This window comes from Brachionichthys hirsutus, unplaced genomic scaffold, assembly GCF_040956055.1.
Source record: "Brachionichthys hirsutus isolate HB-005 unplaced genomic scaffold, CSIRO-AGI_Bhir_v1 contig_694, whole genome shotgun sequence".
NCBI lineage: Eukaryota > Metazoa > Chordata > Actinopteri > Lophiiformes > Brachionichthyidae > Brachionichthys > Brachionichthys hirsutus.
In genome coordinates this window covers 140,619-153,885 of record NW_027180389.1, presented here as the reverse complement: position 1 = coordinate 153,885, position 13,267 = coordinate 140,619, and the positions used below count along the sequence as shown (strand labels likewise).

At 39.6% G+C, this 13,267-nt stretch overlaps 1 protein-coding gene across 1 annotated transcript in view; it reads left to right on the top strand.

Moving 5' to 3' along the window:
• Nucleotides 1–10,791, top strand: part of LOC137914467 (importin-11-like) — a 59,546-nt gene extending 48,755 nt beyond the window's left edge. Inside the window, exon 29 of the mRNA XM_068758004.1 lies at nucleotides 9,785–10,791. Coding sequence (XP_068614105.1) covers nucleotides 9,785–9,949 — 165 coding nt within the window. The 3' untranslated portion in view covers nucleotides 9,950–10,791. The remainder of the gene's footprint in view (nucleotides 1–9,784) is intronic.
• Nucleotides 10,792–13,267: the final 2,476 nt, after the last annotated feature.

Sequence of the window (13,267 nt, the reverse complement as noted above, 5' to 3'; positions counted from 1 at the left end):
TTAACTGCATACAATGTTGTGCAGAAGTTGTGAGGACATGGAACCACAACCTTTCTCAGATGATCTGTCTGCTGGGAAGGACCAGTCCATATGGTGGAGTTTTGATCACTGGAACAAAGAGAACCTTCATGGACCTGCACTTAGGTTGCAACTTGCCTAGCAGCTGTACTGTGAGAGGCTCTGGGGGTGTATGCCTGTTTGTCTCTAAGAGACTGTTAGTATATGAATGTAGTTTTGCTGTTCCTCATGGTAAGCATTACTCTTCGTCAGCCCCTAAATGTATTGTTGAACTGTACATATTGCGCTCCCATCCGTGGGCCCATGTGTTTTGCTTACTGCCGATGGAAAGGAATAAATCTTGTTCCTATACAGCACCAGCTGTCCTCATCTATTATTTATGGTAAAGTTGATTTTGTGTCAACGTTGCAGCTTTGCCAGTATTTGGTATGGATAGTATAGTTTCAACAAGCTGAGATAAAAATTGTTGTGTTGTTTGTATTGAGGAAGAATTCTGAGCAGTTATCACGCCATTCTGCGATACTAGGCAGGCAAAGTCTGGACAAAGCTCCGTGTCCTCCATTGCAAGTTGCTTCTTGAACTTTCACCACATCTACAAGTTTGATTTAAAATATCGTGACTTAGCCAAGTCCAGTACAGCGGAAAGGCTGAATGCATATTTCACTGTTGTCTCAGAAACCTTGATTCTGTCTGCTTGTATAAATCACACTTCTTCAGTTTGTCAGTTAATTTTACAAAAAAATATTCAAGATTTAAGACATCACACACACACACACACTCAGGATCATTTAGTTGGTGAAATAGAATGGTGTTCTGTCTCCAAAGACTAGAACAAACCCATGTATCAATAACAGTAGATGTCTACTGGATAATGTGGGTCTTTAATATCCCAGAAATTGAAAATTAAACTGTATGAAATATTCCATGAATAGAACCGTCTACTGCTGCTAGTACACATCTGTGTAACCACTCCGGCTGCTGTTGATGTCTGTACCTGTATGGTCTTTGTATTTTGTCCTTAATGTTAGTTGTAGCACGACTTCACCGAGCAACGTTCCTAGTCTGTGAACCCTCACTGACAATGGCAATAAACCACTTCTGATTCTGATTCTGATTCTGATTCTCACAGATCATTTGCAATCCAAGTGAAGATATTCTATTATTTGCAAAAGGCTTCTCCAGGTAGAAAGACACAGTACACGCAAAGCTTTGCGTTACAGTGGAAAAAGCGGTATAATCTAGTCTAAATACAGTTATGAGAAGAATCAAGAATTGCACTTGATCTAAGGAAGACCCAAATTGGAGTGTGACAAGTTGAGAAGAGGAAGATAAAGAATCCGTCTCTGGCATTGCTTTGAGTTAGAAGAAACATTTAATTAAATTGTCTGATCATTTTCACTATTTTGTGTAGTTTAGGAGTAAAATGTTATTTCCTGGGCCTAAAACAACAATTTGGTTAAATGTGTATGTTTTAATTTTTAAGAAAAGCAGGGAATAAAAACTTACATTATTACCCAGTGGTCTTCATTGCATTGAATTTGTGATGCTATGACGAGTCACTGATTAATCATGAAAATGTTTTCTTCATTCAACGTGTTTTTGTTTTTTTGTTATTTCCATTCTAATGAACAATCAACTGGCAGAGGTCCCCTAGAGGTATGAATTCATAGGAAATGAGTTTCAGTATGTTATCAATTCACTCTGGGCCACGCAAAGCATTAGCAATGAAGACTTGCCATTCTTGCTTTATTATTGCTCCTGGTCTCACGGCGACCATCAGCGTCAGCATAATTTGGTTTTGTTGAATAACAGACCTCCATGACACTGTTATTTTGCAGCACAAGATGTAAAGATTCGCCTTTGTTCTGCCTACGGCGCACAGAGCTATCAAAATTAGTTTCTATCAGTGTCTCTCCTCAGATTTGCACACATTTGTCCATTACCTATTGGGGGTTGCAGGTTCTTAGATTGGCAGCATTGCAAATATGTTGCAATGATCCACTTGAATTACCGTAAATATATGTTTACTACACTGGCTATAGCATGCTTGTCGGAGAAGTTGTGCACACTAGGACATGCATTGATTTGGACGTTTCTGTCTGGGATATTAGGATATAAAGCTAGCTTTAGAGAGAGAGATTTAATTTCCCAGATGTTATTTTCAGAAAGTATTTTTCAATGCCAGAGTTGGAGCCAAGTCTACAGATAAATTGCACCTTATGTGCACAGAAAAAGGAAGCTTTTCCAACTGTTGCATTGCAATTCAATGTTTCATTCCCATGTTTTAAAAAGCATGATGTGACATGTCATAGCAGAAAAGACACAGACGCAATCAATAACACTAGAATTGTCCTGTAAAATGTCCCGTTAAGGCTAACATATTATTTTTTTCCAGAGGTGGAGTAAACTATAATGTTAATTTCTTCTTGGGTGCTTTTAGTGCGAGTAGGTACTTAAAGCTTACACTTACATTATTTATAAGAAATTAACGAAATAGATACATGTTCAACGCTTTATAATTCCCCACTTCATTCATTGAGCTAAAGGTTAATTTGCTATTAAGGATTGACTCACGCCAAATTTGCGATGAGTTTCTCTCCGCATGTTCTGCAGACAGGCTGATCATTTTCAGTCAGACTTTAATTAGCTTCAGTCAGTAATTAGAATGACTGCTCATTTCATTATTTATTCAAATATTAATTGCCATTATAAAGACAATATTTGCAGCTGTGCAGTACCTGAGTACTAAATCTCCGCTAAAGTAAAGAAAACCTTTACTGCCGATGTGTTATAACAAACATGATTGGCGTCTGCTGAAGAGAAGTCCCGCAATAAGAAGATGGAAAATCAAGACGCTCAAAGTTAATAATAGATAATGAATAACAGGTTGTCTTTCCCCTAAGGATATTTTGGGTTTTTAATTCAATCAGACTGTTTAATTTTAGGGGTTTTAAGTAATGCAGGCATTTATTTTATTTACCTTTTCGGTTTAGGAGAAGGGGAACGCATAAAAATAAATGTTTTCTAATTTCACCTTTTGCTGGTAAGGGACAAGTTACCGAGACAATGAGCCCACATTGAAACCACTTCCCCATGACCTGATGAGCTCAGCCATTGATTGGTCATTAGGAATCCTGACTTAATTGATTAAATTGGACATTTCATCAGGATGTCGACCTATAAAATCACTTGAAGTGTTCTGCCTGTCTTTGTTAATGGAAAAACACAATCCTTTCCAATATTGTGAATCACGCTTGGAGGACTTGTGCACAGGCAAACACGAAATAAAATGTGCCCAAAGCACTATTGAGTATCCGAATTAGTTTATATTACAATAATTTAAATCATCACAGACTCAAAAATGTTATAAGTTGTATCTTTGGTTACCATTTTCTCTGGTTTTATAGCTAATATGATCAAATCTTTGTAACGAATCATGCGCTTAATGCTGCTGACGGTAATTTAATCATACGCCGGAGCCCCGTTCATTTATTTAGGCCTCTAGGAGTACTTCTGAATAATTTTAACAATATTTTCTTCCTATAATGTATAATTAGATTATCTTTTGTAGTGTTCATTGACCACTGCAGTCATTGGCGTTTTTCCAGTGGCCCCACCAAAGGGCTTGCATACATCAATGTGCCAGAACATAAACACCTTTATTGTAAAGGTCGCGCTTTTCCTGCCCTGTTGAAATATGGATTCTTGTGTGTTCATAGGGAGCCGTAACATTAGCACCTCGCAATTTGACAAGTGATAAGCCAACTGAAATCTTTAAGTGTCATCAATATTTTTTTCTCTCGGTAGCGGCTGATACTGAGTGGCTGATATAGAAATTGGTTACCAGTGACATGCAGCGCCTTTACTTCTGAGTGGTTCCCTGTGCCGGAGTTTTAAGTACAGTACTTACCAGTAATTGAATTGTAGTACTGGTTCCCCCCCCCCCCCCCCCTTCCTCTCTCCTATCATAGTGATTGAGTCAATGAATCATCCTCTTTCTCTCCTGAATGTATTTTGGTTTAGTGCTGTACTTTTGCAGAGTGAACTTCATACAAGATTCTGATCTCAGCACGCACCCAGGATGGTCCCAGGGTGTGTTGGCTGTTTAATCGTGACTCGGCATACTTTTGTGTTTGAGAGACTGCATTTTTATGAGGGGGAGAGAGAATGACTCGAACCAGGGTAAGAGATCCTCCAAACACGATGCTCTACGGTACGTAGAGTGTATGGTGGGCAGCACAATGTTGGAAATGGATGGCTCTCCACCTGAATGCTAAATCATCTCAGCTTCTTTTGTGTTGGCCATCAAGAGCTGCATCAGGTAGAGAATGCCTCAGTGGTGCCTGTTTCTCAGCATTCAGTGGATAGAGATAAATCTAAATCTTGTTATCTTAGATCTCTCGATACACACACACACAACTCAGTGGAGCTCCCCTTCTTCTCGGTTTCATTTTTGTTGCTCTCGTTTCTCATCTGCTCACCGGGTAACTGCCGAAGCCTTTCCATGTCATTCCATGTAATTTGTCTCTCTCTCTCTCCTTTTCATTCCGCCTCTCGTTCATCGATTTTCGAGGTGTGAAGACCAGTGCTTCTTTATCACTCAGCCTCAGCAGGCGGCACGCCACTCTCCCTCCATGCTTTCCTCTCACCATCACTCCTTTTCTTCTGCCCTGACTTGAATATTTGGTTTGTGTGCCATCAGGCTGACTTTCTAATACATGCGCCTTGCTTATTTCCTTCCATTCGTAATTACCTCCACCAAGGAGGTTGTTTTTGTCGCCGTTTGTTTGCCTGCCTATCTCTGTTTGATAGCAGCATTACGGAAAAACTGCTGGATGGATCTTGATGAAAAAATAAATTAAAAATGGGTCCTTGTCTAATTTAGAGTAGATCCCATTAAATTGAGAGCGAGCCTGATACCCATCTGGAAACAACAACAAAGAATCTGAATTTTCCCATTTAATTATAATGGAGGCTTTCTCAAAAATCCATTGAGAAATCATATGCACTCACCAAAAATCAGTCATAAAGAGGTCTGATTTACACTATCATGCAACACATCTTCTGGATCTGATCCAGAATGAGGTCAGGAAAGTATATTTTTTAACATCGAAAACCCCAAAATACACAAACTCTGATTCCATTTTTATTTTCATGGTTGGTGTATAAAGATACCCAGAACGATTGAGAACCTTTTGATGATGATCCAGATCACCATCCGGACGGTGTAAATCCAATTAGGAGGGGAATGAGCTGCATGGCGGAGGTCTGTGCTCTCTGAGTGCTTTTCTAGTTTGCTCATGTTATCTCCATTATTATCAAGACACTGTTCTTTTCTGGATCCGAGTGAATGACACTTTTACTCTATATTTATTTTGCCTCATCTTTATCTCCCCTCTCATAGTAACATGCTCCGTTTACTCTCCTGTTACATCATTGCTGTCCATCCTTTGCAACATAAAACTGTTCTCTTGGATATCTGGCCTTCAATGACCTGTCCCAAATAAATCTCAAATAATTAACTCACAGCACTGTATATCCAGTGCGCTTATATAATCACCTTCATCCTGAAACATGCAGTATGTATTATGATGTGATGTGAGAAAACACACTTGTTTATTTTTGCCTCTCATTTTCCATTACCTCCTGTGCATCATACCGACGTATTTACAATTAGCATGCTGGGGTGGATGATTCGGAACAGGACCTGCTGCCAACTTGATCTGTGTCGAATTATACTGTATAAAGAAAGGAGGCCCAAATGCTAAACTCATGCATTCTGTGGCAATCTTTACCATCTTTTTTTTTTAATTGTATTTGTAGGTGTCATGCCTTTTTGAATTCTTAAAAGAACAATACATATAATACATTTGATAGCAATGTTTTCAGGATGCTCTTAATCTGTGGCAGTTTTGTGTGTAAATTACGATTGAATGCACCTATGTAACATTAGATATTAAAGAGAATTAGTCTCTCAAATCAAACTTAAAAGAGCCTTTGAAAAACCCAATCTGAACAAATTTCTCAGGGGAATTTACAGTTTGGTCACCATAGTAACCATGTGTGTGACAGCAGCAGGTTTTATAGGGTACAGGGTATTTCAATTAAGGTATTGATTAAATCCTATGTCACAGGAAAGACAAGTCCATTTACAGAACATAAATAGAATCCAAGACAGCCCTATTCTCACTCTTTCAAATATTATTGATCACATTTGATTGGTGCTTTGGATGTTGTTGAAGTGCTTTTAATTCTGTAAGAAGTCCAAAGGTATAAAGTGTAAATCTTGTGATGGACAGCTCATGGGTTGCAGTCTGGGAACACACCACAGAGATGAATCGGTGTCTCTAAATTACCAATGTCTGGGGATTTGCTCGTATTTGTGCGTCTCGGTGTCGGCCATGTGCGGCTCCTGCCTCTCGACAGCAGCAAGAGGCGGCAGAAAAAGGACAGATGCATGAAATGAACACGTATTGATTGCACAGCTATGCGTTTCATACAGTTCAGACTTAAAGCTTTGCATTGTCAGTGTCTCCATTGAAAGTTGCATTATTTAGTTTTGAGTCAGAAAGGTTCCCATCCTAGTCTAAACCGACATAAATATAACGAAAGCTCGGGGAAACAGTAAAACACCACCTGAAATAAAGCAAGAAGCACATTTTTCATGCACCTTTACCAAATCACGAATTGAAAAGCTGTTTTCTTTTTTGATTTTTCCTGAGCTCACTTTGAGTTCTGCCATCACCTTCCAGTAGCTTGTCGTAGTCTTCACAACAAAAATCTTCATCTTCTAGCATTCATGTTTAAATAATTGCGCATCCATAGCTTGTGTTGAGAATCACTTGTCTCAAACAATGTAATAACTGGAGTTGAATTTTACCGCTTGAGAGCAGCTTGTGGGTCTATTTTGCATTTGCCGGGGGCAACTGGCCAGCGAGGCCTGGAGCTAATGTGTCATAGATTAGCTGATGACAAGGACATCTTCCTGCCGTGTAAATCCGCTGCACCCCACAGCGTTAGCATCCTCTTCATAATCCAGTTCTTAATTTACAATCATACAGCCCTACAGCTCATTGCATCATGCTTTGAATGTGAGCACACACACACACACACACACACACACACACAGGCCTGTACTGTATTTTTGTGTTTGGAGTTCGAAGCCAGGCACAACGGAATATGAGAGGATATGAGATAAACGCTGGGAATGTCGAGGTGGTTTCATCATTAACTCCAGTTAGCGGTTTGGCTTGACTGTTTGACAACAAATGTGGTTTTCGGTGGACGAGAGAAGCTTTTAGATGAAGAGCTTTGGTCATTTTCATCACTTTTTTGTGTTCTCAAACCTTGCGCTGTGTGTAAACTCATCTTAAATGAGCCAACAAAGCTGATTCTGAGAGTGATTCTGTTTGTAGAGAACGATCCGAACAGAGGAATTTACAGTAAAAGAGCAAAATTAAGTTCTAATAAAGCTATATGTAAAAAAACAGAACTTATCCACCACTGAGGTTTAGACCGTAATGGTGCTGGGCTCTTGGTTCTTTTTGGAAAAGTGGCAGCAACAGTTCAGGGACTGCCTGATGGATGAAGGCTTTTATGGTTCTTGTCATTTCATCTGTCTTTCTTCATCTTTGCATCCTCTCATGCTGCCCACTCCCGTCTCTCCTCATCTCTCATTGCCTGCTCGCTCTCCATCCCACACCATCTCGCTTTCGGCAGGCTTTTCTTTTTGGTGCTCTCGACTATGACGTCATCGTGACTCATCGAGCCCCATCTTGCAACATGCCTCCTTTGTTCTCCGCTCCACTCATTTGCATTTGTGCGTCCCAACAGTTGATTAAGCTCATTGTTCTTGTTGGCCGTTTCTCCACTGCTGTGTTCTTTTGTCCCAGCACAGCAGGGATACTCAGAATATTTTATTTATCCAAAGACTACTTTAAGTTCTTGTCTACCAATAACATCCTGTTTTTATTCTGCTGTCAATTAACCTGTCTCCACATCTGCTGCACATTTGCAACCTTTTATTCTTTTTAATTTACCAAAACATTCTTGTCGGTGCTCATTCATTTTTGTCATCATCTGAGTGTATGCTATAATGTCTCCTTTAATTGGACAGCTTGTTGCCTTTCATTTCCTGACCAGGAAATGGGAAAAACTGGGAAAAACCATGATCTAATATTTTTATTTGAATGTATCATCACTTTTCACTGTTAGATTAAATACTCAAGAGGATTGCAGGTAAAATATAAAAAGACCCCCCCCCCCCTACACACACACACACACATTAGCAGGTCCTTGACACTGAAGGTAATTACGCAGGTTAGAAGCAGCTTTTTCGTAAGGCTCCTTTCCAAAAACCATTCATGACTTGAGTTTATTTTCTCAGTAGCGACAACGAACTAATTAGCATGACAAGTATTCTTTCCAGTGATTATCAAGAACCCAGAAGTAGTCATGACAACATTGTGCTTCCCAAAGGAGCCATGTTTTCGATTGTAATCTTTATTTAAGCCTCTTTTGGAGCGATGTGATTGAATGCATTACTTTGCTCCCCGAATGTCAAGTTGATGTAAATTTAAAAAAAGAGATTATGTCAGTCATGCAGTTCACTTCACTTATACTTGAAAAGATTGTCGAAGGAGGGTAAAGGGACATCGTATGATAACGATAATTTATCTACGGGGAAATCTAAGGCAGCAGGCCACAAGTACACACAACACAAATATCATTTTAAAAGCTCTTAGCGTGAAATGTATTGTCACCAAACAAATAGTTTTAAAAGGTGACTATAGTTTGGAAAAGTTTTGACTTGATATGTATTTCCCTCTAATGTATTTGCGATGCAGGCCTTCAGGCTTTCGCCACTACCCTTGTGTCAGGTTGTTTGCAAAGGATGCCTGACTGGAGAAATGTTTGCCTTCCCGTGCCGTCTCCTGCTCGAGATGAATGCAGCAGCTGGTATGCGGCGGGATTTTCTCCAACACAAGTCAAAGATGGAATTGATAACATGTCTGAGTCACGTTTTTTTTCAGATGTCAATGGAAACCGGGGATTTTGCCATTTCGATAAGCAGTTCATTTTTATTTGGGATACCTTTAGATTATATTTTTCTGAGTATCAGTATTCTTTTTTCTCTTAAAAGTGTCATTTGTGGTACTTACCCTTGTGCCGGTTGAACCACCAGTATTAAAACAGGCATCTACTGTAGCGGTTGTATTTGGGGTTTGTAAAAAAAGATGAAAGCTGGGGTCCATCAGAACCAAGATTATTACAATAGACCGAATAACTCCTCAAGTTTCAATGTGAAGTGCTCGGAATCATAAAAAGATATCGGCAACTCGACAATGAAACCGGGAATGCTTGGAAATCAAATATGAAAGCTCATAATGACCCATCCAAGAGCAGGCTTGAGTCCTCTGCATGAATGAGATGGTGCAAATCAAGAATGAAATAATAGAAATCAGCCGGGGCAGTGCGGACGCTTTGATTCCACAAGACTGAATATCACTGTTTGCTCTTGAGAGAATGAGAATGAAAAGCGAACCATGAATGAATGAAATCATCAGGTTTATTTCCAGGTATGGGGTTACTTCAATGGTCTTTTTTGTTAAGATGGTGTGTGGAAGAATGTGAACGGCTCTTTTACTGTCCGTAGAGTTTTTCTGATTGGTAAACCCATCGATGCTCTTCCTCTCTCTCAAAAGGCTGACTTGCTGGTAGCCTATCTGTAACATTTCCATTCTCCCTTCTCTTTGTTCCACCGCAGTTGGCCCTTGAGGACCCCGTGCACAGTGTTTCTCTCCAGCAGTTTGTCTATGAGAAGCTCAAAGCGCAGCAGGCCCTGCTGGGAGACCAAGGCTTCGGCGTCCTGATGGAGTCCGTCGACACGGAGCTCGTCAGGCAGCTGCAGGAGTTCCTCCAAGGACTCTGAGTCACATCCGTAATCCTTCACTACCTGAAACGAAAATCTTAGCCCAATGCTACCCTCGCTCCCATTTCTGAATATGTTCTAAAAAGGCTCAAATCCTTCCCGTCTTGTGGACCTCTCATCCAAACCTTCCCATACTCTACCCGCTATGCCTTATCTATATGCAGACCTAGCCTTGTCTACTGTTTTCAGCTGAAGCCCCAATTAATTATCATATATATACACACATTTTATATCTAGGTAAGGTCCATGTGGGCGCTTTAAAAAGTCCTTCACGTTTTCAAAAGTACCACATAAAACATCACCACTCTAGAGCTTCCACTTAGTTCTTCTAACTTCTTCTCTTTTCATGTGTTCAACATGGGACAGGTAGAAAAATGGAGAGATGGTATAAAAGTTAAGGGGGTTGAGGAGTGCAAGGAAAAAAATAATCTCCAGGTGCCAGAGCGAGAGCCTTGGACTTTTTTCTACAGAAACATTGAAAAACTATACCTAAAGGACCTAAAGCAGTGTTTACAGAGTCTATTCTTGAAAAGAGAAGAAAACGGTTATTTTGTATGTATGTAAAGTAGAGTATGGATGCTATTCTGCATGATATTTTACTATTTTCTTTGTTTTTTTATTATTTTGTGGTCGTTACTCTAGAAATTCAACAACTGAGAAAAATTGTGAGATAACTAGAGAGCAAGTTGAAGTAACTACTGAGAGAAGTAGAAAGTTTTTCTGCCTTTTTGATTTGAATTAGAAGGATCTTTTTGTTTTTTGGTTGTCAAATGGGTGATTTTTACATTGTTGAACTGTAAATGTGCGTAACCACATTAAACGTATAAACACACTGCTGCTAACTGGAGTGTCAGAGCACTTTAATAACCAAAAACTTTCACATGTTTCCATCTTTCTCTGACTTCATTGTTCACGTTACCAGGAGAGCAGGTCAGCAGGATCAAGGCATATTGGGATTTAGCTGCATTAAGAATAGATTTATTATCATTATTATTTTTCTATTTGAGGACATTGCATTGTTAAGAAGTCACTGTAAGGGAGCCAGAATACGTTGTGTCCCTTGTTTCCGATGTGATCAGATTTCATTGGTCGAGAGGAAACATTTAAATATTTGACCTTAGAACCCGTATTTCCTTTGGGTTCTCGGAAGAATTTATTAGAACCCTTGATATCAGAAAATTATGAATTACTGAATTTCTGTATACTGACTGTCACACAGGGTCTTAAATAGTGGTCCCCCTTGTTGATGTATTTTGAGTTCCCCATTGTTATCTTGATGTTCTGGATTAATTTGGTTGTATTTGCTGTCATAGATCGGTCGCCTCCTGGGAAGGAGATGATCCTGACACTAGCTCGTTTGACACTGATAGAGCGGAGTAGCAGTCAGAATTATGGCCTTATACTTTCAGCCTTACCCGTCTTTAAGACAAATGGCCCTTAATGTCATGCTCATTTCTTACATTTAACAGTACAGTATTTCTGTACTTAAGTTCTGTTAATGCTAATGAAGGTTAGATCACAACACTCGGTAAAGATGTGCTTTTGGATCAAAGGTTTGGTTGCGTTTTGATGCGAAATGATCCGTGTTGCCCTCAATAAAGTGCAGTGATAAGCTAAAAACATCAGTGTTGGTATTTTCTTCACTGATTTTAAGAGGCCTGTAAACCGTAACTAACCAGTTCTACTGATTTGTTTCTATTTCAAGCAGATTAGACATGGGGCTGACGCCGTCATCAAGTTTAATGGTTCTGGCAGACTCTTAGTTTTTTGTTATTGCACCAATGAGAACCAAAACGTAACATAATGGGAAAGAGGGGAATGTTCCTGCGCTGAAAGAGCAATATCGTGGAAAGTCTAAATGACTGCTGTATCCTTGACGCGGAAGTTATGAGCAGTTTGGGAGCAACTTCAGGAAAACAATCAGTAGATAGATAATGGGAGATAACCACAGATGTAATTGCACGAAACAAAGAGTGACAATTAAGTACCCAAAGACAAGAAAATAAATTCAGTGAGAACTGAGAAACTAGAGCGATGTTGGGTCATGATGCACCCCTTCATTAATGTTTCATGCAAACAGGAGACTTTTATAAATGATCAGCAGCAGAAAATGAATGGATTATAATCATTTGAGCTTGTGTGTTAGCTTTTTCTCATGTTAGAATAAGTCTTTTCTTTCCAAAGAGAAAACCACACCTTTCAGTCCACTGTGTAGCACTGCCTTGTTTGTATTTGAATAATTGGGGAAGTTTTCTACTTTTCTCCATCTTTCACCGATGCAGTGATGAGGACAGTTTAACAGACATTTTTGGAGACGACCTTTTAAGCATTTTTATCAGCCAGAGAGAGTAAAATTATTTTATTTTTCTCTTGCAAACAAATAAAATATTGCATTTTGCGATAGTGTTATACTGACAGTTTCTCCCATATGTTTTGCTTCAGAGTTCTTCCTGTCAAAGACAAAATGAGGCAGCTGTGGCCGGTGGCCATCGAGCCATTTATCTTAAGTGTTCAAGGATAAATGTTCCTCTGGCAACTGGTCACTACAGAGCACACAGAGATTAAGGATTCCACACCCATCACTTCCATTCTTTTTCTCCTCTTTCACAGCGCGACAGTACAAGAATTCAGATGCTGAAGTTAATCTTTCTCCCTCTATCATCCTCACTCATTACATTTCCTACCTGTGTGCCACTTGAGAGACTAAGAGGAGCCGCAGGTAGACAAACGGTGGGCTCTTGTGTTAATTGTCCTGGGAAATGCATTTGTTATGTGTGATATGGAAACCCTGAGTGGCAAGTGAAGAAATAGAACTGGATTGTCAAAGACACAACAAAAATATTCATCTCTTTTTTTGTGAGATTAAATATTAAATAAATTAGTCTTAAGCAACAGATTGTGTGCTGCTGTAGGTTGCTGGATCCAGAGAACTAGTTGGAGCTCTGTGTCCTTCAGGCGGTATCCTGTGCCACAAGAACCAGGTTTCTGTTGCCAGCTTCATGAAGCAGCTGAAGAAATGACCCGAATTAACAGGGTGGATGTGACACATGCTGGTTGCCCTATGAGCAAAGTCAAATAAGAAGCGTAGTCTGGGTAGCGCCTCTAGAGAGAGGCCTCCCATTAGAAACCATATTACCTAATGTGCTGTGCAGTAACACGACGAGGACCCTAGAAAGCAGCAAGACAGAACCGTCTAGCCATACATTTAAAGTTTTATCTGCAAACCAATAACTTCTTACATACACAACTGAAAAGCCTAGATATGGTGGGAAATGTCTCATCTGTATTGTAAAGGTGTAGTTTATATATTACATTAAT